A 23,754-nucleotide genomic window follows, 5' to 3' on the forward strand; every position below is an offset into this window, starting at 1 on the left:
TTTAATGAGAGTTCATTGGCTTTGATAGCTTGCTCTCACAGGCTAATTGCTATCATTATTGTTGTTTTATAAAAGTTATTTTATAAAAGCTATTATAAAATACACATGCATATAAACACACACATATAGACCACTTTGGAAAACGTAAGCAATGCTTGTTCAGAAGAACTTTTCAGTTTTTTAACATTACCGTTTACGTTTGAAGAAAATACATCAAATTAACGTATAAAGAAAATACATCAAATAAAACAGATGTTGGATCAAAATGTTAAACTAACTAACTAAAAAAATGAATGAAAATGAAACATGCTTCTGGACCAGTGTTTGCATCTTGCGGAGTGGTCTATACTGAGAGATTAGGAGATAGACAGACACTTTTGATAATTGCGACATTATTCAACTCATTCTCTCACTGTCTCACTCACTGAAAAAAACTGAACGCTTTAAAAGCAAGAGCTTAAGAAACAAAATAACACGTTTGCTAAATTATTTAAGTTGATGTAGTTTCTTCTCTACATCAAATCAGTATCAGACACAGATGAAATCAAAATACTCATGAATTATTAAAACAATAATGACTTCAATGTTGACCTTGGCTTCCGAAATACCTAATCCAATGGGGAAGGTGCGAAATGAAAGCGCATTTGAAATCTCTCGAAAGTTCGACTGTAGAGCAGATCTAAAATGACAGTGGAAAAGGTCTCGGGTGATTAAAACACACAAATGGCTTCAAAAGGAGAAGAACTGCTTTCTTAATGTGAGGTTAGAGTGCTTAAATGAAAGAGTAAAAATAACAATGAATTGGGTGGAACCCACAACAGAAAAGTCAATATCCTCATCCCATGAGCCTGATCTGATCCACATGCCTGCAGATAGGACTTGTAAAGAGGTTCTCTTTAAGTGATAAAATCTCTTCTAATGGAAAGCACTCCTTCAGCCATGCATGGTATTACTTTCTGTAAGCTGACCTTGATAGTGTCCAAAAGTGCTTGTGTGCATCGTTCCAGGTGACACGGCAACACTAATGCTGATGGAACAATTAATATGGCAGCGCAATTAAAACCGGGGTAGGCAATAACGGCCCTCTGTGTCATAAGCGAGGGCTTCCTCCTGGGGTGACATGACTTGAATGGGTAAAGAGCAGAAGAGGGATTGCTATCAGAGCTCTTTCAGAGCCCAGTCTCTTACGACAGGCGCGGCATCTGCGGCCCGCAATGCTAATCGTGTGGCACCATGCCGAGGGAGAGCCGGCCTGAACCGTTACTGTGTGGGAGCTTCAGATTCGTACTCTCGTGGGACCGCAAGAGTTAGATTCGCAGCCAGATGTTGCTCGCGAGACGCGTTCAACAACCCCTGTTTACTCACCGAACCCGCATATATGATTCATAAAATGCAACAGTGCACTCGTAGACAAAGGATAAATTGAATCGTCTGAAAGGCAACAGCGCCTGTACGTATTTCTTGTTATTTTATGTGGCACAGCACTGGTCACTTTCCAAGCACGAGCAATTGAGAATGGTGCTCCTGAGACGTCTTGGCCGCGAGAGACTGTTTAAAAATGCAAATTGGTAACTTAATCAGACATGGAAAGCAAGGATTTTGCTAATTCTCAAAAGAAAAGGTACAAATGACTCTTTCACACTTTAATGACAGTCTTGGGTTCGTTGTTTCACACTGTATTTGAATTTCACACTGCATTTGAATTTTAATTAAAATACAGCGCAACCTTTCCGAAGGGAATACTTGTTCGTTCATTGAACTGTGTTACGTTGTAATATTTTGTACTGTGACTGACAGCGCGGGCGTATGCGAGTATGCTTTGCGAGATTTGCTTTTTACCTCTTGTGGGTTGAACGGCTCACCGGCACCTTATAGTAAATGTGAAGGAAAATGAAAATTACGTGCAACTGTATATAATTTAATGCAGCGCAAAACAATATCCTACTTTTCAGTTTGGGCTATATTAAGCCACTGAGGATATTACACTTGTTTCCCAGAACACATCAATTAAAAAGTCCTTTTCTACACATTATTCGCATCAATCTTGGTGCAATTACTGACTTACCTCAAACAAAGAGTAAATTCCTTTTAAACTCACGAGCCAAACACATTTTTATTCCACATGGTGTTCCTTTACTCTGGACATTAAGGGACCAGTAAATAGCAAAGCCTTGTAATAAATCATAGCTGAGTGTTGAACTCACCTTGACAAGCTCATAGTGTTGGATCCCATTGATTCCTATATCAGGGTCAAACGCAGAGGGGACGGGATAGCGGCTGTTGATGGCCGTGTTCTCAGGAATGGAGATGTTGATGACCGTAGACTGGAACAGCGGGGCGTTGTCATTGATGTCTTCGATGAGGAAGCGGATCTTCACCAGACGAAAAATCTCGTCGGGTAGCACGGCGACCTCGATCTCATAAAAGCAGCGCTTCTCGTTGAAGACTCCAGAGCAGAGCTTCTCGCGGTCGATGCGGTTGGCTGTGGTGAAAATCTCTCCCGTGCTGGCTTCTACTTTCACCAAAGGCACGTCGCCCGTCTTGTAGACGGGTTTAAACTGCAGCGCAGATGACAGTTTAACGTTCGGGTCTAGGTTCAAGTTTAGGTCTTTGCGCAGGTTTCCGATGCGCACATTCTCGGGCTGCTCCTCTTTTACCGTGTAGTCCTTCTCTTGAGCCTGGCTCATCAAGAACAGGCAGGTGAGTAAAACCGCCAGAACATGAGCCTCAATTGCCAAGTCCATACTCAGAGTAGGTGGTACACTCTCACTTCAAAGATCTGCAAGTCTAGTACAAGAAGACAGGAAAGAAAGAGAAAGATGATCATATTGACAACTATAAAATATAGTGAAGATACAAATAGCTTTTTACTCACATTCTTATGTACCTTTCTTTGGACCATTAACATAAACAACAACATAATGACATCATTCAAATACTTTAATGTTGTTTCTATGTTTTGCATGAATCATATTAAGACTAGAATGCCCAAGCTGTTTTTATATAATGAAAGTGGATGGGGACCATGGACAGCCATGATCACCATCTGCTTATAGGGACAGTTCACCCAAAAATGAAAATTCTGTCATCATTTACTCACCTTCGAGTTGTTCCAAATCTGTATAAATTTCTTTGTTCTTATGAACACAGAGAAAGATATTTGGAAGAATGCTTATAACCAAACAGATCTCGACCCCCATAGTAGGAAAAATTACTTTATCATTTTTTTTGTTCTGTTAAACACAAAAGAAGACATTTTGAAGAATGTAGGAAAGCAAACAGTTCTGGGGCACTTTTGACTACCATTGCATTTCTTTCAATGAGGGTCGAGATGTGTTTGGTTATAAGCATTATTCCAAATATCTTTCTCTGTGTTCATCGGAAGTAAGAAATTATACAGATTTTAGAACAACTCGTAGGTGAGTAAATGATGACAGAAATTTCATTTCTTAAACAAGCAAGAGAAAACGATTTGTAAATCTGTAAAACATTTGACACTATTCAATACAAAACTGTTGGTTTTTACCTTTTTTTTTTGTCAATGTCACAAAATACAGAACTAATACAGTTCCTGTATTAAAGAAATAAAAGCTTTTCTATCAGATTAACACAAGTTAAGTTTCTGTGTAGACAATCTGTAAACTTCAGTACAGACATAAGTTTTATGATTAAAGTTTTAGTAAGTCAAAAAACACGGGCCCCAAATGATTGTGACTATCCCTCAGAAGACTAGGACAAAGCCATAATTCAAAAGCACCAAGACATGATTTATGAATCAGCATTTCAGTGTTTGTTGCCAATGTGCTCGATGGCCACACAAATCCTGTCAGGGCATTATATAAATAAAAGTAGCCAGAGGGCTGAAGCCTTTACAATGTGCCAACAACTCAACTAGGTCAGTGAAAAGTGGTGGGGGAGATGAAGAACACTTCTAGACTCTCAGTATTGTTAGTGTTCAGAGCTCTTCATGCACTGCTATTCCTGTTTGAATACATTTGAACATTCTGCAATGTCTGGATTCACATGTATAATTCCAAAATGACTTACTAGTAAAGATGAAGATAATAGCATATATTTAGCAAAAAAATGTTTTAATTTGTTTATAATTAAAGGGATATTTCACCCAAAAATGAAAATTCTTTCATCATGTATTCACCCTCATGTCATTTCAAACCTGTATGACTTTCTTTCCTCTGCAGAACACAAAAAGATATTTTGAAGAATGCTGGTGCCCCAACAACACTGCACCCATCGACTTCCATTGTATGGACACAGAGACATTTCTCAAAATATATGTTTTTGTGTTTCACAGAAGAAAGCCATGAGGGTGAATAAATGATGAACATTTTTTTTAAGTAGACCTATAAAACATACTTAAGCAAATTCAGCAAATTATTTAAAGGGATATACTGTATGAACAAATAACTAAATTATGTCATCATTTAGGGCCTATTCTCCCTCCTGTTGTTCAAAACTTGCTGTATTTGACACTTTCTTCTGATATATTGATAAATGTCTGTGGTTCTGTGTCCTTACAAAGGAAGTCAATGGGCTCCAATGTTGTTTGGTTATCAACGTTCTCAAAATACCTTCTTTTGTGTTGTGCAGAAAAAAGAAAGTCATACATGTACGGAGGGACGTGAGGATTAGTAAATGATGAAAGACTTGAATTTTGGGTGATCTCTTTAACTATTGCACGTTACTGCAGTGGTAAAGACAAAATACGTCAAATCACTGTCAAATGTTTTTAAGATGAGACATCCTGGAATTATTCTTCCCAATAACACACAATTTTTCAACTCTTTATAATGTAATCTGTTTACGCCATCAGGACGAGTGTAGCAGTGATACATGGCCACGTGCCACGATTCCCTTCATACATCAAAAATGTATCACAAAGAATGACTTCCTTAAACACACACAGAGTTAAAGGCCCCAGTTTTTTAGCCGTTTGGCAAGTGCGTACTCGAGTCTCGTCTGATGGAGGATGTTCTGTTCTTCACCGAGAGCATCCTCAAGCTGGACTGCAAGGACTCATTAGAGGTTTGTTGGGCAGACGAGCTCCATTCACAGTATTTACATGACAGTGATCAATGGCCAGCGTGCTATCTGCACATATTCACAGACTGTTATGCTGTTCTTAGAGAGAAAATAAGGAAATTTGCTCTGCTTTCCGAAATTGCACCATTTTTTAAAACAGGAGAGCGAAGCTATTACTATTCACCTACTGTACTCTGATAAGCTCCGAAGGGTCCAAGGCTGTATCCAACAACGCATAATGAAGAGGACTTACTGGCTATGAAGTGCACTGCAGAGCAGTGAATAAAAGATGATCTACATCTAAATAACCCAAACTGACATTAGGTGTCTATATGTGAATAGGACATTAAACATGTAATAAGTGAGACTGTCTCTCTTGTCTCTTATATTGTGTTGCATCTCGGCTGTCATTGTCAGTTTACTGTCAGCAATAACAAATTGCAGCATCCCTGTGAGAACGAACGCTGATGAACCTGTACAGAACCAAATAGTCTTCACAGTATGAGCTACAGCTGACTGTAAGAGATGTCTGGCATTTCGTACGGAGCTCTGCTACCCAGGGACACGGTGCTGGGATTAGACAATTCCGCACGGGGGCCCGGGTGTCACTCCTCCCCATATTTAGGACAGTTTATGTTGTTGTGCAAAATCGGAGCCATTTTGAGATGTACTCCTGGGAACGACTCTTTGAAAATTATGCTCTGGATAGATTCGCAATGCTTTGAGTTTCAACTTTTCCAATCTTCCAAAACTTCCAGTTTTTCGACTGAATAGAGAGAATTAGGAAAATTGCGCTCACGGGTATCAAGCGAGACTTCTTCCTGGCTTGCACAGTCTTTCAGTGATCTATTCTGAGCAGCGGACCATGGATTCCACAGAGTATGCAAAAGCTGTCCTTCCCTCTGGAACAAGCAGCGAGAAGCGCGCAGACGTTTTAAATGCACAATGTGATGGACAGGCCTGCCTGCTTTTGATTTTGAGCTGAGCTGTCAAGGAGAAAAATCATTTTACATGCCAACTGCAAGTTTCGACTGAATCTCTGTCTATGTGAATCAGCGGGGACTCTATGCGGTAGAGATGCAAAATCGCATCAGCAACACGCAAACGGGACAGATAAGCAACTTCAGATTAACCAATCAAATTTAATAAGAACGGTAATTAAACCAAAAATGACATTTCAAATAATTAAGGGCGCCTATAGAAGTTAAACTGGGACAAGCGCCTGAAGCATGTAACTCTATCTTATCAGAAGTCAAGCGTCACTCTTCGGGGTTTAAAGGAACCCCATGTGTGCGTTATTCTTTGACATTTCAGTGCATCGTTTGAGTTGCCCTCCGCCTCCTGCCATCAGCAGTTTGGGACCCACTGCACCCCCTGCCAGCTGTTCGCTTGCATACCTGCTGTCCTTCCTCTGTAGTCAGGATTCCGTCCTTCTCATCTACAGAGTACATGCATTAATAATTTATCCAGCCTTCATGTATCATGTATAAATCTCTTGCAAACATCAAATAAGTGATAATATTTGAGTGGTAATGAGAAACATATGGCTTTATTACTAGATATTATTGCTATTGCTGCCAGTGTTAATATTATTGTTATGCCATTGTTCTGCAACACAGTTACAGTAACGCATTACTTAGATAAACTTGAGAAGGCCAGGCTGCACTATTCCTCTGATCGGAAGATGCCTTAAAATTAGATTCTTACTGAATATGAAGAGTCCTGCAAATACACAAAGCTACACTAATCCTGAAGATCAATAAACAATTCAATAGGGAGGTATTAACATAGCAAATATGTTGCCAATAGCAATAGATAAACATGTGAGTCGATCAGAAATGATGCATTCACTCATGTCTGTCATTTATACGATTTCATGCAGTCGGATGACAAAACAACATACGGCTAACTTCAGCCTATAGAGGAGAGTGATTTTGTTCACGTCAAATGGTGCGCAATTAATCACGGTCAAGTTATTCTGTTTTGCTAATTTGAACCATAAATAATCATAGTAAAACTTTCATTTCATTCTTTAGACCAACATCAGGCAATTTATAGAGGGCACTTTCAGTGAAACAACATGTCATTTGGTCATACATCATTCCCTGAAATTGATTTTATACGGACAAGCGTCGCAAAGTGTGTAACATGCCAACGAAACCCTAAATCTGAAGCTGAATGAATGTGCTAGTTAAGTTAATACAAAAAGGCTTATACATAAAGATTATAAAGGCTTAGATTTGCCCTGTGATGTACTGTTTACTCTTAGCGGTTAAACTAATACGGCGGTCTCTTCAAATAAAAAAAATAATGTGTAATGTCCGAAAGTTATGAGAAGAAATATAATAAAATCTCTAATTTGTCCTTTTTCCACTATGACCTGAGGTATTATAAAGTTGCATGGGCATACATACTATATAAAGTATTTGTATATTTAAAGAGCATTTACAATGCAGTTTGCGGCCGTTTCAATCATTTTAAACTTTACTTAGTTCACCTTACTGTAAATAATAAAAAAATCTAAGAATCAACATGAATCATGCTTGAGATAGGTAAGCAAGATGCTCGTCACACAATAATGCAGCGCAAGATATATAAATAAATAAAACTGCCAATAGAGGGCACTGGAGTGGTCAAAATAAAACAATTAACAGGTAGGCCTTAAAATATTTGGGGGTAAGAAGATTAACATCCACTTATGTGTTAATGTGTTAAGTCATAATACAGTATCAAGTGTAACTTACCACTTTAACCAGTATTGCAGTTTAATTTAAGCATTCGGACAAACCAAGTCTTTTCTTGTTTTAAAGTGTATTACTTTTATGCTATTATTATACTTGCTGAGGATAACTGTGCAATTAATATAACATAGCAGAGCCACTGAAGTTCTCTAATTTGAAAGTAATTGTTTTTCCTTGTCAGTGATGATATCGGTGGCTAATAAAACATTACAGAACCATTCACTGCTATAATTAATTGTCCACGGCTTTGCCAGTTATGCATTTTGGTTTAGAGACAACAGAATTACAGCCACCTACTCTGTGACACGTATAATTTAAGTTTAAGTTTGTGACTGTATCTTTTGCTTTCATGCATGATGACAACTTCAGTAGGCTTGTGCTTCATTAGCAGTGCAGGTGAGGTGAATGTATTCACTTCACTTTGACTGATTAGGAATAATGTGCTACTGACTTGAGTAAGTTGTCTTGGTAAAAAATTCAATAGACGACTGTTCCACAACTTCCCACAGACCTAGGAATTTATTGTGCATGTAGACTGTAGTGATAAGGGAACAGTCAATAGACAGAAATGCAGAATGTAATTTAAATAAACGCAGAATACAGGCTTGGATAATAAACAAACAAGAGCTACAACATTTTAAAGTGGTACTATAGCAAAAAAATGAATTTTTCTTAAGTAAAAAATTTACATTATTTGTGTATACATGCAGTACTTTCCACACTTGACTGATACAATTAGCTTAGTACAATCAATGAGTCAAAACGAAAGGCCTGTTGCATTGCAGCACAGTGTTGCTCACACCTCAGAGATACAGCTGTGAAAATGAAAACTACGTACATAATTTTGTCTTAAAGCTACGCAGAAGTGTTAACCTTTTACCCCATTAACTTAGAAATGAATAAGATTTGACACTGTATTACAATGGTCATCTGATGATTACATTTATGACGGAATGTTAACAAAGTAGCAGAATGGACTGTTGTATGCACTGTTCTTCCACTACACTTAGTTTAAATTGTGGCACTCATCCTATTAAATTTACCATTGTGTGCCAAAATGCCATAATTATAATAATTAGTTACTAAAATGAAACCTTAAAATAAATCATGTTGGATCGTCTTTCAACAGTGTTAGAAGCTTACAGAATGCCATTTTGGATCATTTATTATTTTAATTACAGTTGTGGCAAATATTAAGTAAGCAAAATATTATCGCAATAATAACTGTTGTGCCTTTGTGTTCTTGCGGTAACTCAATTATTTTATAAGCGACAGAATAAATGGCCGCATGCTAGAGATGCCGATTCAAAATATTTCGGCCAGCACACCGGTTTAGAAAATGACGCATCCTGGAAAATCTCTCTTGCATCCACCGGCTTCATCTACTGAGATGCTCTTCTGTCCACAGAGCTCGATACAGATTTTAAAGTAACATGCGATGTGCCCGTCGCCTTGGCGTATTATTATATATTTGGCTACCGGATTCTATCACAAAACAGAATCCTCTCACATGTTAGTTAGAAGTTGCAGGATCGTATCAGCGCTGTGCGCGGGTTTTGAACAGTTCTGATTCACGTGTTGGCTGTGTTCTCTCAATATGAAGCGTCTCGTAGAGACTTTACCTTCGCGTAAGATCGAGCGCACGATGTTTGTACGTTAATACTTTTATGTGTAATATAGCCAAGTCGCCATTCAAATTGACAAACTGGAGACTGCGCATCTCCAAAGCGCGGGGTAAAGTCAGGCTATACACAATCTGTCTTTTAAAATATCGCTTATTTTATGATATGAATACAATTTCTTTCAGCTTCGAAGACAGCAGGGTAAACTTGGGACTTTACGAGTGACAATAACATCGACTTTTTGCGCAAAGGGCCTTTTACTTTTGCCTCAAACACAGCAAGCGGGCATCCAAACTGTTTAATGTGATTTCCGTTGAGACACGTAAAACGCAAAACAGCCCGGCAATTGTAAATGAAGTTAACGAATCGAGTAAAAACATAATTTTTCATTCGTAAAATACAAACCATTAACGAGCATAAAAGAAGACGCGTCTTACCTCGGATTTCTCTGTGAATATGGAACGAACTCTCAATTCGCGTCACGTAGCGGCATCACTGCTGGAGGAGATGAAGTGCCATGAAGCAGACTGAAGAAAATCCCAGAATCAAACAGCTCAACGTTCTGACCGGTCGTTATCCAACTAAAGAAAACGATCCATGTCCATGCAAAAGTCCACGGTCCGCGCACGAAGAGCGAAAAACGTGTGTGAACGACTTTTTTAGAAGAGACGACGTAATTCCTCCTCGGATGTCTCGCGCTCGGATGATACTGTTTGAATCCCACGCGCGGAGAGACGGCGGTGCTCCAAATGGCTTTGCAATACTTCTTATTTCAATTCAGTAACACAGTCATCATTAGAAAACCTGGGAACTCTCCTCGTACGCCCAGAAACTGTTTTAGTGAAGTTGTTTTTTTCCCTCTCTGTGCGTCAAGTGCGTTTGCTTAACTTCACTGAAAACATCCTCTGACACGTCATTTAATGACATCCACTAGTTTGCCAGTGGGGCATGGAGAGCGAAATATCTATTTTGAGAAAACATAGAGTTGTGGACTGTCAGTGCTTGCGTTCCCCAACGGAGAAGGAAGGTGGAAAGTGCGCCTATAGGTGCAGCATCACTCGCGCGCACTCAGATAGGCGTTCTGCTGTAGTTGTACGCAGAGCTCTGACAATCTCTGTTGTATTGCATGAACTCAGTCCCTTAGTACTGCCCACCTCTCCACCTCCGATTGACATCATCGCGGGAGGAGGAGCCTCCAATAAATTCCACAGCCTTCATCATCTTAAAGCAGCACTGCTGCCGGAGTCTGAGCCCGGCTCAGATCCACCGTGGACTAATATATCACCCTTGCACCACGCCGCTTCTCGCCTGCGAAGAAAAGGGGGCAGTGTTCGCTTTAGTTACAAAGATTACTGTCCGCCTACAGTCTAACGTCAAACTGTCTCATTACTAAATGTGTAAATTAAATATCCCCTATGACTAACATATACACGCGTTCTGTTTCAACACATTTGTTGCCACCCCCCTTTTTGCACCCTTGCCCAAAGACATTACACCTAATCAAGGATATAATTGAAATGGGGGTCTTTTGAATATCCCCAAAAAGTGGGGCGATGAATGTAGACATTTCTAAAAGCAGAGAGGACATTATACACCCCCTGGCAGTTATAATGGTGGCTATGCCCCTTGCCAACAGTAATGCATTATAAACCGAAATTCAAGGGAGCGCACTTACCTGAAAAGCACAATGATTTGTCAGCAGAATCCAACGCTTTCCCTCGCCGGCGATGGCTGAAAATCTTGCAGAGTCTCACATTCAATAAAGGTCACTCACACAACATGTACACATTGATCTTCCCATTAATTTTTACACTGCTGCAATGTAACAAATCACAGTCTTTGACTGCCACCCTCAAGCTAGCTTTTCTTACCAAAAGCCATAACCTTAGTAACATCAATCACGCCGTGACGCCTCACCTCGCCACAGTTTTAAATAGTCACACTTTCAATTGAGCGTGACGTGCCCTTAGGGTTGGAATGTTTGCATCAAATAAAACCCATTTACAATTCCTGTGTAAAATTCCATGTTTAGAGTTAGTTTTAAGGCTAATGCGTATTTGATCGTTTCGATCTCATCACCAGGCATTGTTTTGGAGCAAGGAAAATGTTTCTCAAATCGAATAACACACAAGTATTAATTTACACTGTCTTCTTAAGGATGCCTGTATATCTTTGAGGAATGCGGAGTGTCCAGGGAGCTACTCTACCCCATACCAGTAATGTAGCTATCTCAGATCTATACCTAAAAGGGTTTGATCCTTTTATATTTTTAAGATTCATTCTTCATGTCACAGAAGGACTTCTTCGAGGCATGTTAAAGAAATGCAAATCTGAGAGCCTTATAGCAATACGAAAGGCACGAAATACCTCATGTATTATTCAGAGGGCTATTTTGCCACCCTCAAAATGAACTTTTAGAGAAATCAGTTATGCATTTCTGATAGGGCTAGAGAATCCACCAAATCCACAGAGCAGTTTAAATGTCATGGTGCCCGTCTAATCGTGGACAATATTTTATTTCTTGCTGTAATGAGACAGAGAGAGTTAACGTTTGTAAAATAGCCTATGAATAACATCTTAAATGTTTAGGCAATAAGTAAAGCAAGCCAAAATTATGCTTTCATAACTTCTTGTTTGAGTCACTGCTGTTGTCCTTGTTTTTTCTGCTATGCAGATTGTCTTTCAACAGAACTGTATGCCAAGCATTTTTAGATCACAGTTCTATGCTCTCTCAACCATGATAATCTGATGATTTATAACACTGGATACCTGTGTCTGCTTTCATGGAGGCGTAAAGAACAGAGTTACAATATGAGTACTCAATATGAGATCAGAGTATTCTACTCAGTAATTAAAACTTCTCTTATTAACTCATGTCATAATCATAATGCAACATCATATTCATTTGCAAGGCAGTTATTTTCTGCTACTGAGGGCTTGCTATTAGGTTATTATTACACTTAAACAAAGTTTTGTCAAAGTAAAAAAACTGTCATCTATAGTTGCCAGAACTTTACAGTGACTAATGTTACCAACATTAAAGGATGTTTTTTTAGTGTCTAACTGCATATCATTAAATGGACACAAGCGTATACGTATATAAACTTTTGATGTTGTCAGAGTGTGGGATATCAGTATCCGGTTTAATTTCTAAAACGACTTAAAATACCTAAACAATGAGGAAAGCCACATTTCTTTCAAAATTTACTTGTAATAAACACTAGCTGCTGTCAAAAGAACGAGCTGTTATTCCACTGATTAGATGAATCATCTCACATGAAGCGTTTTCTCCTCCATATAAGATTATTATAAGGAAACAGCTCAGCTCAAGGCAGCTCAAACTGAGAACATAAAACTTTTCTGATATCATGCTGATGTTTGATGTTGGTAATAAAAATGATTTAATAATTTGGTTTTCCCTGGTCGTTGATCAGGTACGTAAAGCCTTAAGATATAATGGACTCATGCATTAGAAAATGCTTAATGTGAGAATATTCACTTTATCCGTGGAATAAGACCTAATTTTTTTGACAGCAGCAAGTGTGTGGTTTATTAAAAGGAAAAATTTGACAGAAATGTTGTTTTCCCCAGTCGTTGTTTTGGTATGTTAAGTCTTTTTAGAAATTTTAGAAATTAGAAATTAAGTTCTTTGAAATTACACCTGAAACATCAGAAGTTCGTTCAAAAATCATGTTTTTAATGTGTATTTAAGGTTTTATCAATCAAACTGTAGTTGGATTGCTTTGATTAAGCAATAACAATAAAAAATATAATATATCAAAAAAATAATAATACAGCTAACGAACACAGTAAAACACAATAAAAACAAGATAACAATAATTTTGCAAATAAGCTCTTATATATATTTATATACAGCATAGTCAAAAGTTGGGAAACGCTTGACTATTTCTAATGATATTAAAAATCTTTTCATTTCAAGGTGTATGATTAAATTTCGACATTTGTGGACAAAAATATAATTGTGCTATCAATTTCTTTGATTATAGAACAAAAATGTTATTTAAAAAAATTGAAATGAATACATAGTACAGCTTTCATTTATATCAGACACTTTTAGTCACAACGAAATTCCCAGTTACAACTGTCCTCCTCCATAGTTTTGATTAGTTTACTATACATAATACTGTACACATCATGTCATATCCATAAAAATTAAGAAAATGGCGTGTGCCATTTTTGGGGGTCGGGACGATTGATGTGGTTGTTAGTGACTCTTGCTGTAATTACACGATCACCTGTTACCATGGGTGCAGCAGTACAGCTCAAACCATCATATCCAAGTAGTCAAAGCCCAACTCACATAATTACAAAAACGTGTTTATTTCAAGTAACTTTCAGTTTCACTTTGAGAGCTAGAGGACCAAAACTTACCGTACATATTTAAAAAAACTTGTTCAACATTTAACTGTAACAATATAACCGTACAAATGGCCAAATTAAATATTTATACAGAAGCATAATACATTTCAACTCAAATGATAAGATAATACCTTCCAAAAAATGATTTCTTCCAAATTCATCATGCCAGCAGTAGTCTACATTTTCAATATTGTTTCATCTCAGACTTCATCTCTCTGGAACATTAACAGCAAGTTTTACAGCACTGCCTTCAACATTACAACCCGCGGTGAATAGTGGTATCCCTTGGCATAAAACACATCAAGCTGTGACTTCCCATGGGCAATCAGATCGAAGCAACATGTGTAATCAAGATGACTACACACAGTGTGTTAATTACACCTCTAGAAGTAAAATCTACACTACTGTTTTACTCTTTACACCGTTTCTTTAATGTGATACAAAGGTGTTGTGTACAATACGAAATGTTCCGACTTAAAAATGATGAAATGTCTAGAGTCTTGCACGCACCCTAAAGGGTTTTGGTTTTTTAACTGATATGATCAAATGGGGTTTCCTCTATTCATCCTTTAGTCTGCATGTGAGAGCCCCCCACAGAATCTATGACTCATTACTAACGGCATGTAGAGAAGTCATTGGAGAAAAGAACACACTAATATACCTTATCAGTGTGGACCAGCTTGGCGGGGAATGGCGCTTAAGACTGGGGAGGTAAATTGCAAGGTGTGTCTCGTTATATTAACATTCATGTTCTTCCAGAAAGGATTGATCTTTTTCCCCATAAAGCATGACCATGCCTCTGTATTATCCTACCTGTCATTAAAGAATCACTTGTTACTTCTCCCCTTCTACCAGCATTCATTGGCCTCTTAAAAATCCTGACATGCTATGCAGGCGATTCGTATTATTCAGGCAATCAAAGTCGCTTCCCTGTTGGCATACTGATGGACACCAATCGAAGCGGTCTTGTCGGAACTCCTGTTTAGAGCACTAACCATGAACTTGTTATAAGCCGTTATTAGTCTATTAACCTTGTCCCCGTGCGTGTTATATGTCTCTCTATCTCTCTTGCGATTTCCAATTAGATGATTGAATTATCAACTGTAATGGAATTCTTTGAAATGAGAAAATAAATCTTTCACACACATCAAGAAGTCCCTATAGTAATGTCTGCATACAGAGACCGGCTTTCATCCTGCTCCGGCTAGCCAACGTCTTCCATTGAACATGACCAACAAAGAAAAGGAGGCGTTTGAGGTTCAAACGAGTTCTATATCTTGACCTTTGCCTTCAAAACATACAACATTCATGATCTCCATTCAACCTGGAAGAATATAGGGAGGGAGGAATTCAAAGGAAACCATCCTTCAGGCATGATGATCGCTGAGGCGATCATCGTTCCACCGTGGTGGAAAATGGCAAAACGTAAACAAGTGCGGCCGGTAACACATCCAGGTCCATGAATTATGAAGGCTTTTGAAATCGTTTGAAATCGAATGAAATATGTACGAATTTTGGGCCATCTAACCGGATACTGTGTTTTTCTTCGCCAGGTGTAAAAACCGCTCTGCTTAAAAAGTGAAGAGAATACAGAGAATGAATACAGAGAGAAGGCAAACCTGTCTGTATTTCCAAGTGTCAATGACAGATACCGTCAGGGGTGAGCATTAGGGGGTACGGACCCAAATATAAGGTGATAGTCTGCAATAAATGACTTCGGGATTTGATACACACAAGCCTCACAAAGCTTGCTATTATTTTCAGTCCATGTCTCGTAGAGCTGTTGTACGGCTCATGGAAGAGTCAATTGCACAGGCCATGGGGTTTCTCGGTTAGATGAGATGAAGGTATTCAACGAATGCTGCCGCCCGGCGAACCGCCTGGCATGGGCCAGCCCGGTCAGGGTGAAGGATAGTTGTTTGTTTGTGTGCAAGACAAGGTTGATTGCAATCATGGACTGGATCTATGCCACGTCCTTAGGGAATATTAGGAGGTGACGGGGCCAAGGAGACATGTGACAGCAAGGATACATCTGTCCTGAAGCCGGCTTCCACAAACCCAAACCACTCTCGTATTAGGTTGGATTTGTTATATGATGTAGAGTTTGAGGATATTATAATGTGGCTCCAAGAGACTTTCGATTGATGTCCGTGCGTTTATGCAGGACCAATTATGTCATGCCAAGGACACCTAAGGCCTGTACAACTGTTCATTTTGCTGGATGGGACTTTTAATGAGAAAGAGTGAGAGGAGAATTTGACACATAAGTCTCTTGAATGTATTTGTTTTGTTTCTTGTTACTACTAAAACTTGCCATCACAGGGACATTAGCATACCGACTCTTGCTTTCTGATTGCCACAGATTTTTATTTGCTGTTTATTTAAGCATTACATCGAAGAATATGCTTATGGCAGAGAAGCTGACATATTCTTATAATACACTTGAAAAAGTCGATCCAGTAAATGGAGGATGAAAATGTAGAAAATGTCTGACTGTGTCTTTTTTTATTCATCAAAACATCTCCCAACGACGTATTGGCTAATATTAAAAATCTGGAGGCATATGCAGAACCGACAAAACAATTTAGCGTGTCACGCAGTAAACATTAATCCTAATGAACGGTAAAATACATTCTGTTAGAAACTACTGGTCTTAAATACATGTGCCTTTTGTAACAACACATTTGGCTGGCAGAATGTGTGATGTATTAGTTAGTTCATACATCAAAATACGGCTTATTATTGTTTGCACATCTTACCATGAATGAGAGACACTGTTTGTCCTCTGCATTGCATTTGAATGAGAAATAATATTAATGTACTGTAGTCACGCTGCTCATCCACATACATCACTGCATGCAACATCTGCTTTCTGTGACAGAACAGAGCAGGATCAATTTGTTGTGTGCATGCATAACTAATTTATCACATTGTTCCCCCCTGTAGATCTCGGCTGAATACTAGCAAATCGTACACACACTCACAAAGGAATGCACACGCTCAAAAAAAAGAAAAGAGAGAGAGAGGGCGACAGAAATAAAGAGAAAGAGGGGTTACATTAAAATACTTTTTGTCTCGATGAATCACGTTTGAAAAATCAAGTCATTTGGTTGCGGAGGCTGTGAGACGCAAAAATACAACTGTTTAAAAAAAACTCCCTCCCTCTTTTATAAACCATATGCTTTGTTTTTAATTTTCATAAAAACGCACATTGATGTCCCTTTTATACCATCTGTCTACTTTTTTGTCTTTTGTTCATTCTGACCAATTGACCAATCATCAGTGAAATGCTTTTCTTTCTCCGAGGGAACTCATGAATTTAAAGAGATCAGACGGCCGTACTTAACTCCCACCAATAATCATGAGCGAACGGAGGAAGGAACTTTTCAAGTGCCCTTGACTAAATTATAGGAGACAGAATGTGGCTTAGACGGAATAATTCAGTTGCATACGAAACAATAGAAAGCATACATATTAATTACCAGGCTATAATTAACAAGCCGTTCAATTTCGAGTCATTTCAGACCGAGAACAGTGATGTTATTTAGCATTTATGTATGTATGCTGGAGCTCATACTGCTTTCACAGTCTAGTTAAGGAACCTGTTTGGCTGTAAGAAGGACACAGAATGATCTGAAATACATATTTCCAATCTTAATGACTAGCCTGCGTGAGGTTAGGGATTAGGCTGGCCTTGATGGTAGAAAAAAATGGTGAAATGAAGAGCACGCGGTGTCAAGAGATCCTCCATCAACTGAATCTCAGGCCTGGCAGGCTTTTCTGCGTGTGAAATTTTAATGGATCTTTTTCTTTGTTGTGCAGGGCCGGATGAGAGGACTACGGACACACAAAAACAGCTGCAACGCGTGGAGATATTTCTCCTCGATGCCCTCATACTGGTAAAAACAAAAGACGCATTACTGGTACAATAAAGGACCGGTCTTTATGTGGCGCCCAGATGGTCCGACGCTTGATGTTCAAATCACGTTTTGTTGCATTTTCCAAACCCAGAGTGAGCTGTGTACACAAGCATTGTTTGAGGAGGAAAATTGAAAGCATGTCGTGTAAACTATCATCGCCTGATGCAGGAAACAAGGCAGTTTGTGTAGGACACTCTGCGTCCCCGACGCTTGCCTCTAAGTCTTGGTTTTGCGGTAATGATTGCGAGGCATGCTGGGATTGAGAGAAGAGATAGATGAGCGTGAGGATGAGGACTCAGGTTTACATGGATGAGACAATTTCTCTTCAGGGTTTTGGTGTAATTTAGGTTAAGCGATGCTCCTCCTCTGACAATTGAAGTGAAGGCTCTATGTAATTAACCTAGAAATAGGATGGAAACCCCAACTCAACTCTGCGCTTCGATACAACACTGCCATCATCTTTCCTAACAATTCAATTTCCTCTACTCCCTCTTCCTCCATTGAATAAACAATTTAATGAAATCATAATTAGGCTGCAACTCTTTATGGGGTCAACCCTTTTAGTACCGGCTAATATCCCTTGAGTTTTCTGCAAATTATTTGATTTTGGGCCTCCTTACGTAGTGCAATTGCAATCTCTGTGTATGATATATACTAACAATACATGCGATGTAACAGCCTATTCACGCAATGTTCCAATAATTCATACTTACTAAGACATCTTAATGCATTGCAACTGCAGCCTGGTACTAAGGAGCAACAAGATCTGTATTATGGAGTAATACAAATTATTTGTTGATTCATTTCACATGCATGAGTTATACATTATAGATGAGAGCATCGTCAGAGATGATACTGCTAGACTATCGATTTATTATTCCTGCACCAGTTGAATTAGCATCTACACGTCTCAAATCTATTTTCCATTCTCCTGTTTTAAATTTTAACATACTTTGCACATTAGCAATCCAGAAACTGACAGCCGGTACCTTATATGTATGCAAATATTTTCTTTGAACAGGAAGAACACTCACACAATACGCTTTTTATATGGTACTGTATAGCCAGAATTTGTTGGTGTTTTGTGTTTGTGGCTTTTGGGTAATTGTAAACAGGGCCTTCCCCAGAAATGTCCCGTACAATCCAGACATTTGGAAGCAGGGTTGCTGTAAACTGTCTCTTCAAGTGTTTCGTAATGGGACTAAACCAACAACTCGTTTTGCAAATCAAAGAAGTTAGAAAAAAAATATTTCTTAAAACATTTTTGCTGTATTATAAAGTTTAAATTAATAATAATGAATTATTATTCGTTAAAGAACACAATAAAGCACAAGACTCATTAATCTCATCATAAATTGTACACTTTTGACAATATGTCTTCCTCTCTTCAGACACGGTTCAGCAAAGTTCACATTAGGGATGACTGATGCAGAACACATGTGGATTGACCTACAGCTGTGCTTCTAAACTTCTTCCCAGTTTTTACCCCCTTCTGAATTCATTAACACCTTCAGGTTTCCTTTGCTGGACCCAGCTGGTAACAAAATGTTGATCCTCATGCAAACTGACTGATTCAAAGCATGTTTCACAGTTTGTGAAGGTTGCAGTCTTTAATAAAGCTCCAAGCATCTACACGTTAGACCAATAAATGTGAATTTTCAGGTATTTTACAGTGAGGGTCAGTGAGGTGTTGCACGATCAAAAAAACACTGAAGAGAGGACTGCACACATTCCTAGCATACTAGGACGGTTCCTTATAAAACAAAAGACATATATTTACTTGTATACTAAATAGTAGTTGCAAAGAAATGGAATTGCTCTAATTTTGCACCTTTTCCAAGGTAAAATATTCATTTACATTTCAAAAAATGTCAACTTAATAAAAACTGTAGTTCAAAAGCTGACTTATTTTTTTAGTTTAAATCAAAGTCTAGTTGTATATGGACTTCATCTTGAAGGTTATACAAAATAAAACTAGATTTTACGCCACTTTTAAGTTAAGTGAACAGCTTTTGATTTAAAGTTAAATTTTACACAGCGTGATTATTTTAATGATGCTTAAGAAAAAACATTTAAAAAATCAAAGATGGGTTTCTGATGGTTACATTTCTAATCAACTAAATCAGTACTGAATCAGCTGACTGCAAAAGATTGTTCAAATCAATCTTAACTCCTCAGGTGACTTTATAAGAGAATCTGTGCATTAGGTCACCTGAACACATCAAAGAGAGAAATCAATGTTGTTATTCGATTAGAAACCAACTGGAATGGAATCTTTTTAGCCTATGGTGGCAGGTTGATAAATAATACCCAGATGTTTCCATTTCAAACATGGTTTTGTATGAAGGTGCAGAAACAGTGCCGCAAAACAGCTACACTGTATAATTGATAATATGGATGAAAAAAATCTGTGTGACTACCTGTGGCACAAATTATAGCTCAGGTTCAGTTCATAAACTAAGAAAAACCATTGGCTAGGGTTAAAAAACCGACAAAACAGCAAATCCACTTTTCAATACCTCTCATAAACATGAAAGCTTATCCCACGTCGGGCGACTGTTCAATTTCTTTCAAATCATAGCTCTTGGAACACTAAAGTCACATGCCGTGAACTACAGTACATATTGGTTTTAGAAAGTCTAAGCCTTTTGAAAAAGATTAAACTTTTACAATTATTAGACACAGGTATGCATAAGACACATTGGAAGCACTCTCATTTGGCCAACCAAAACTAATGGCATATTGCTCTCTCCCATGGTCTGCGGCACAAATGAATCTTCGCATTAAAACTATAGACGTGAAATTATGTAGTTAATTTTCTTGCTGATGAATGCATTACCGTCCGTAGAATGACCTTTTCGAGATTTTACCACAAGCTTCAGGTTTTCCTTTAGCCTGTCATTAGGCCAAAGGGGCGATCGGAAGGTTCAGAAGACATACATGTACGGCGAGAATCACAGCGGTACGGGGCACATTGTGAACCCTTAAATGGCTCAAGGCTAAATTATCAGATTCTCGCTGACTACACAAGCTATTTCTACTCCCACACTTTGTATAAGATCTGGTTGATAAGCTTTTATTGTAACTTCAACAATAAAAAAGCTAGTGTACAGTCTTTAGATTTTTATGTTACATCCTATGTGTCGAGGTTTCCTCCTTGAAGAATAACATCCATGAGATTTTATATCTGATATGTGACACATCCTCCCCCAGGAATGAATGAAATGAGCCACTGCGTTCCAGAAGCTCAGAGAGTGAGCTGGTGCAGCAAGACTGTGAACAATGGTCACAACTATGTACTGCATCTGTGTGCTCAACCAAAAGAGTCCTACTTTAGCTGGGTCTTCAGGGACTGCTTGTCTTTTTCTTGAAATCACTTTAGCCTCTTTTACGTTTCTTTTGGCTTTTAAGGAGCAGTCTCGAGTAATGCTCAAAGGAACGCTTAAGATGACATTTAAAATCTTTCACAGCCATAGAAGTGTACTAAATAAGTCAGTTTTAAACAGATGTTCTTTACAAAAACACTGCATTCATTCTGATCTCTGCACTTCCAGCCTCCAAACATAAACATATTTATTTAAAACTCGAAAACCACAGCATCCAACAAACCAAAAATATATTCACCATACTTTCTACGTTGCATAGCTTCATGTTACTGTAGCCTACCCTTGTTGTCAATTCTATAGCTACATGGTAAATGCATAAAAAAATATATTTATAATATGATCTAAAACATTTTTAAAGAAAAAAATGTTAAAGGAAAATGTCAAATAAAAACCTAATCTACGTCATTTTGTTTACATTTAGTGTAATACTAAAGTATGCATACTTTCACAGGGTAGTAGCCTACAGTGCATCACAAAACTGCACATAGCCTAAAGGTCGAACAAAACAAAAACATAGGCTACGATTACAAGCATATGTTTGTAAAATACTTAAAGGTCCAGTGTGTAATTTTTTGGATGATCTATTGACAGAAATGCAATATAATATACATAACTATGTCTTCAGAGGTGTATAAAGAGCTTACACAATGAAGTGTTATGTTTTTATTACCTTATAATAAGCTATTTCTATCTACATACACCGCGGGTTCCCTTGCATATAACCATGTTCTGTCAGCCGTCGTAGTGTTTCGAACCGGAGGGGGAGGGGTGGAGTGAGCGTTTGGTTGCAATTCGCAACCTTGCAGCTAGATTTCACTGACTGGACCTTTAAAAGACTTAACGTAATCACGCCATTTGTTTTTCGACATGGCAGCCGACATGAACACAAAACCACTCTTACCTTACACTATACAGTATTCACAGGATATTCTTTACATTATGTTGGTTGCCCTGCTAAAAAAAATAGTAGAACCCTGCCCAAAACACAATAGATGCAGATGGGAATCAATACAACACCCATTAATGCCAAATACGTTTTTTTTTTAATTTGTAATAGAACAAATGGTGGTAATTAATGGTATTTTAATGGAAACCACTAGAATTTATGTAATTCTATTTTTAGCAGGGTTTATACATCACAAACAAATGACTTTATAGCTGGGTTTTCTAAATATAACTCTTAACTGACTGATTAAGACAGTGATTAACAAAACCAGCAAGTCCCCAAATTTCAGAATGCTCTTGATTGTAGAGACATACTCTATGCATTCGTGAGTGTGATGGTGCTCATGGGTTGTCGATCTGGGACGGATGGGTAGGCTGGGGGGGATCAGAGTATACTCACTACAAAAAACTAGACCACTGCTTTAAAATCTTGCGCGTGGCTTTAAAAGCCACTAAAGCTTTAATGTGTACTACATTACCCATCATGCTTGCGCTCTACAACTTCAATATCCATCATCATCCGCCTATGACAGAACCCACCAATGACGTTCTGAGACATTTCACAGACATTTTTAATCAAAGGCGATTTAAAGAAATGCACTGCAATTGTTCAATGTGTTTTAGCCTCGAGCAAGATGTTATGATGATTATTTAGGCTAGTGACAACATCAATATTTGTAAGATAATGCATAATTTCTTGTTTTAGACAAGGTAATATAACGATGTTGAATATTTGTTATGTTAACCTTTGCACTGTAAGTATGCTCTTAACCTGAGTTTTTGACTTTAGAAACTAACATCAAAAGATACTCAACTTCAGCATAATTTTGTTGTTGATCTGTCCATCAGTCATGTTAAACACCTGAAAGGCCAAAAATATAGAGTCTGGTTGAAAGATTTTTCCCCAATGTGTCCTTATCAGCAGCAGAGTGCACTGTATTGATTTCATGTCGGGTGTGACCATGGAAAGAACAGCTGGAAGTGATGGGCTGTGGCTCAGCATCTCAGTTACACATGGCTGCTCTTGGCAGCTGTCAGTCAATCTGTACAAAGAGCATATTGGTACAATATCTATACTTAAATAAATGGTGTATGACTACTTTTGGACTAAAACACCATTTACAATTGTTCTACACAAAGAGTGTGAGTAAAATATTTAGACAAGTTATCACTACAGTTCAGTGCTTTTGTAAAATTGTAATTAGATTAAACTATTTACATTACTATTTTTTACTGGCAGTAGCAGTTTACTTGGCATATGATATAAACCTTACTAAATTTTCTATGATTAATGCTTACAAAATAATGCTTAAGAAAACAGACTCTGAAAATAAGTTTTTAAGTAAATTCTTGTTAACTGGAAAATAAGACAAAGTACTCGTTAGGAAAAGGATTTTTGAAGTCTAGTGATATTCATAATCAAATTACAAGCTTTAAATGTGCTTAACCTGTTAAGCTGCTGGATCCATGAGGGCAGACTTCATGTGTTTTTGTTTCCCAAGAATGGTATTAAACTTCACATTCTATTATTACAAAGGCCAAAGGATTTATCACTGCTTTATTAAATAAATGCTCTAGTACCAGTAATATCTTAATTTCTGACAAAATCACAACATTGAACTGCCTTTTTTTCATTTCTGCATTCTGAGTATATCTGACCTGGATAAGATGAAAGTCCTCTCCCAGTTTAATCATTTGAACATCATTACCTTTTATTAAT

The 23,754-nt window shown here is 38.0% G+C and overlaps 1 protein-coding gene across 2 annotated transcripts in view; it reads right to left on the minus strand.

The window, feature by feature from the left end:
- pcdh11 (protocadherin 11) overlaps nucleotides 1–10,561 on the minus strand; it is a 123,600-nt gene extending 113,039 nt beyond the window's left edge. The window contains exons 1-2 of one of the 2 annotated variants that reach the window (XM_057349853.1): nucleotides 9,841–10,561; nucleotides 2,205–2,787 (exon numbers count right to left, since the gene is read on the minus strand). In XM_057349853.1, the coding sequence (XP_057205836.1) occupies nucleotides 2,205–2,744 (540 nt within the window). In that variant the 5' untranslated portion in view covers nucleotides 2,745–2,787; nucleotides 9,841–10,561. The remainder of the gene's footprint in view (nucleotides 1–2,204; nucleotides 2,788–9,840) is intronic. The other variant, XM_057349854.1, reaches the window with a different exon arrangement.
- Nucleotides 10,562–23,754: the final 13,193 nt, after the last annotated feature.

This window comes from Triplophysa rosa, linkage group LG13 (genome assembly GCF_024868665.1).
Source record: "Triplophysa rosa linkage group LG13, Trosa_1v2, whole genome shotgun sequence".
Taxonomy (NCBI): Eukaryota; Metazoa; Chordata; class Actinopteri; order Cypriniformes; family Nemacheilidae; genus Triplophysa; species Triplophysa rosa.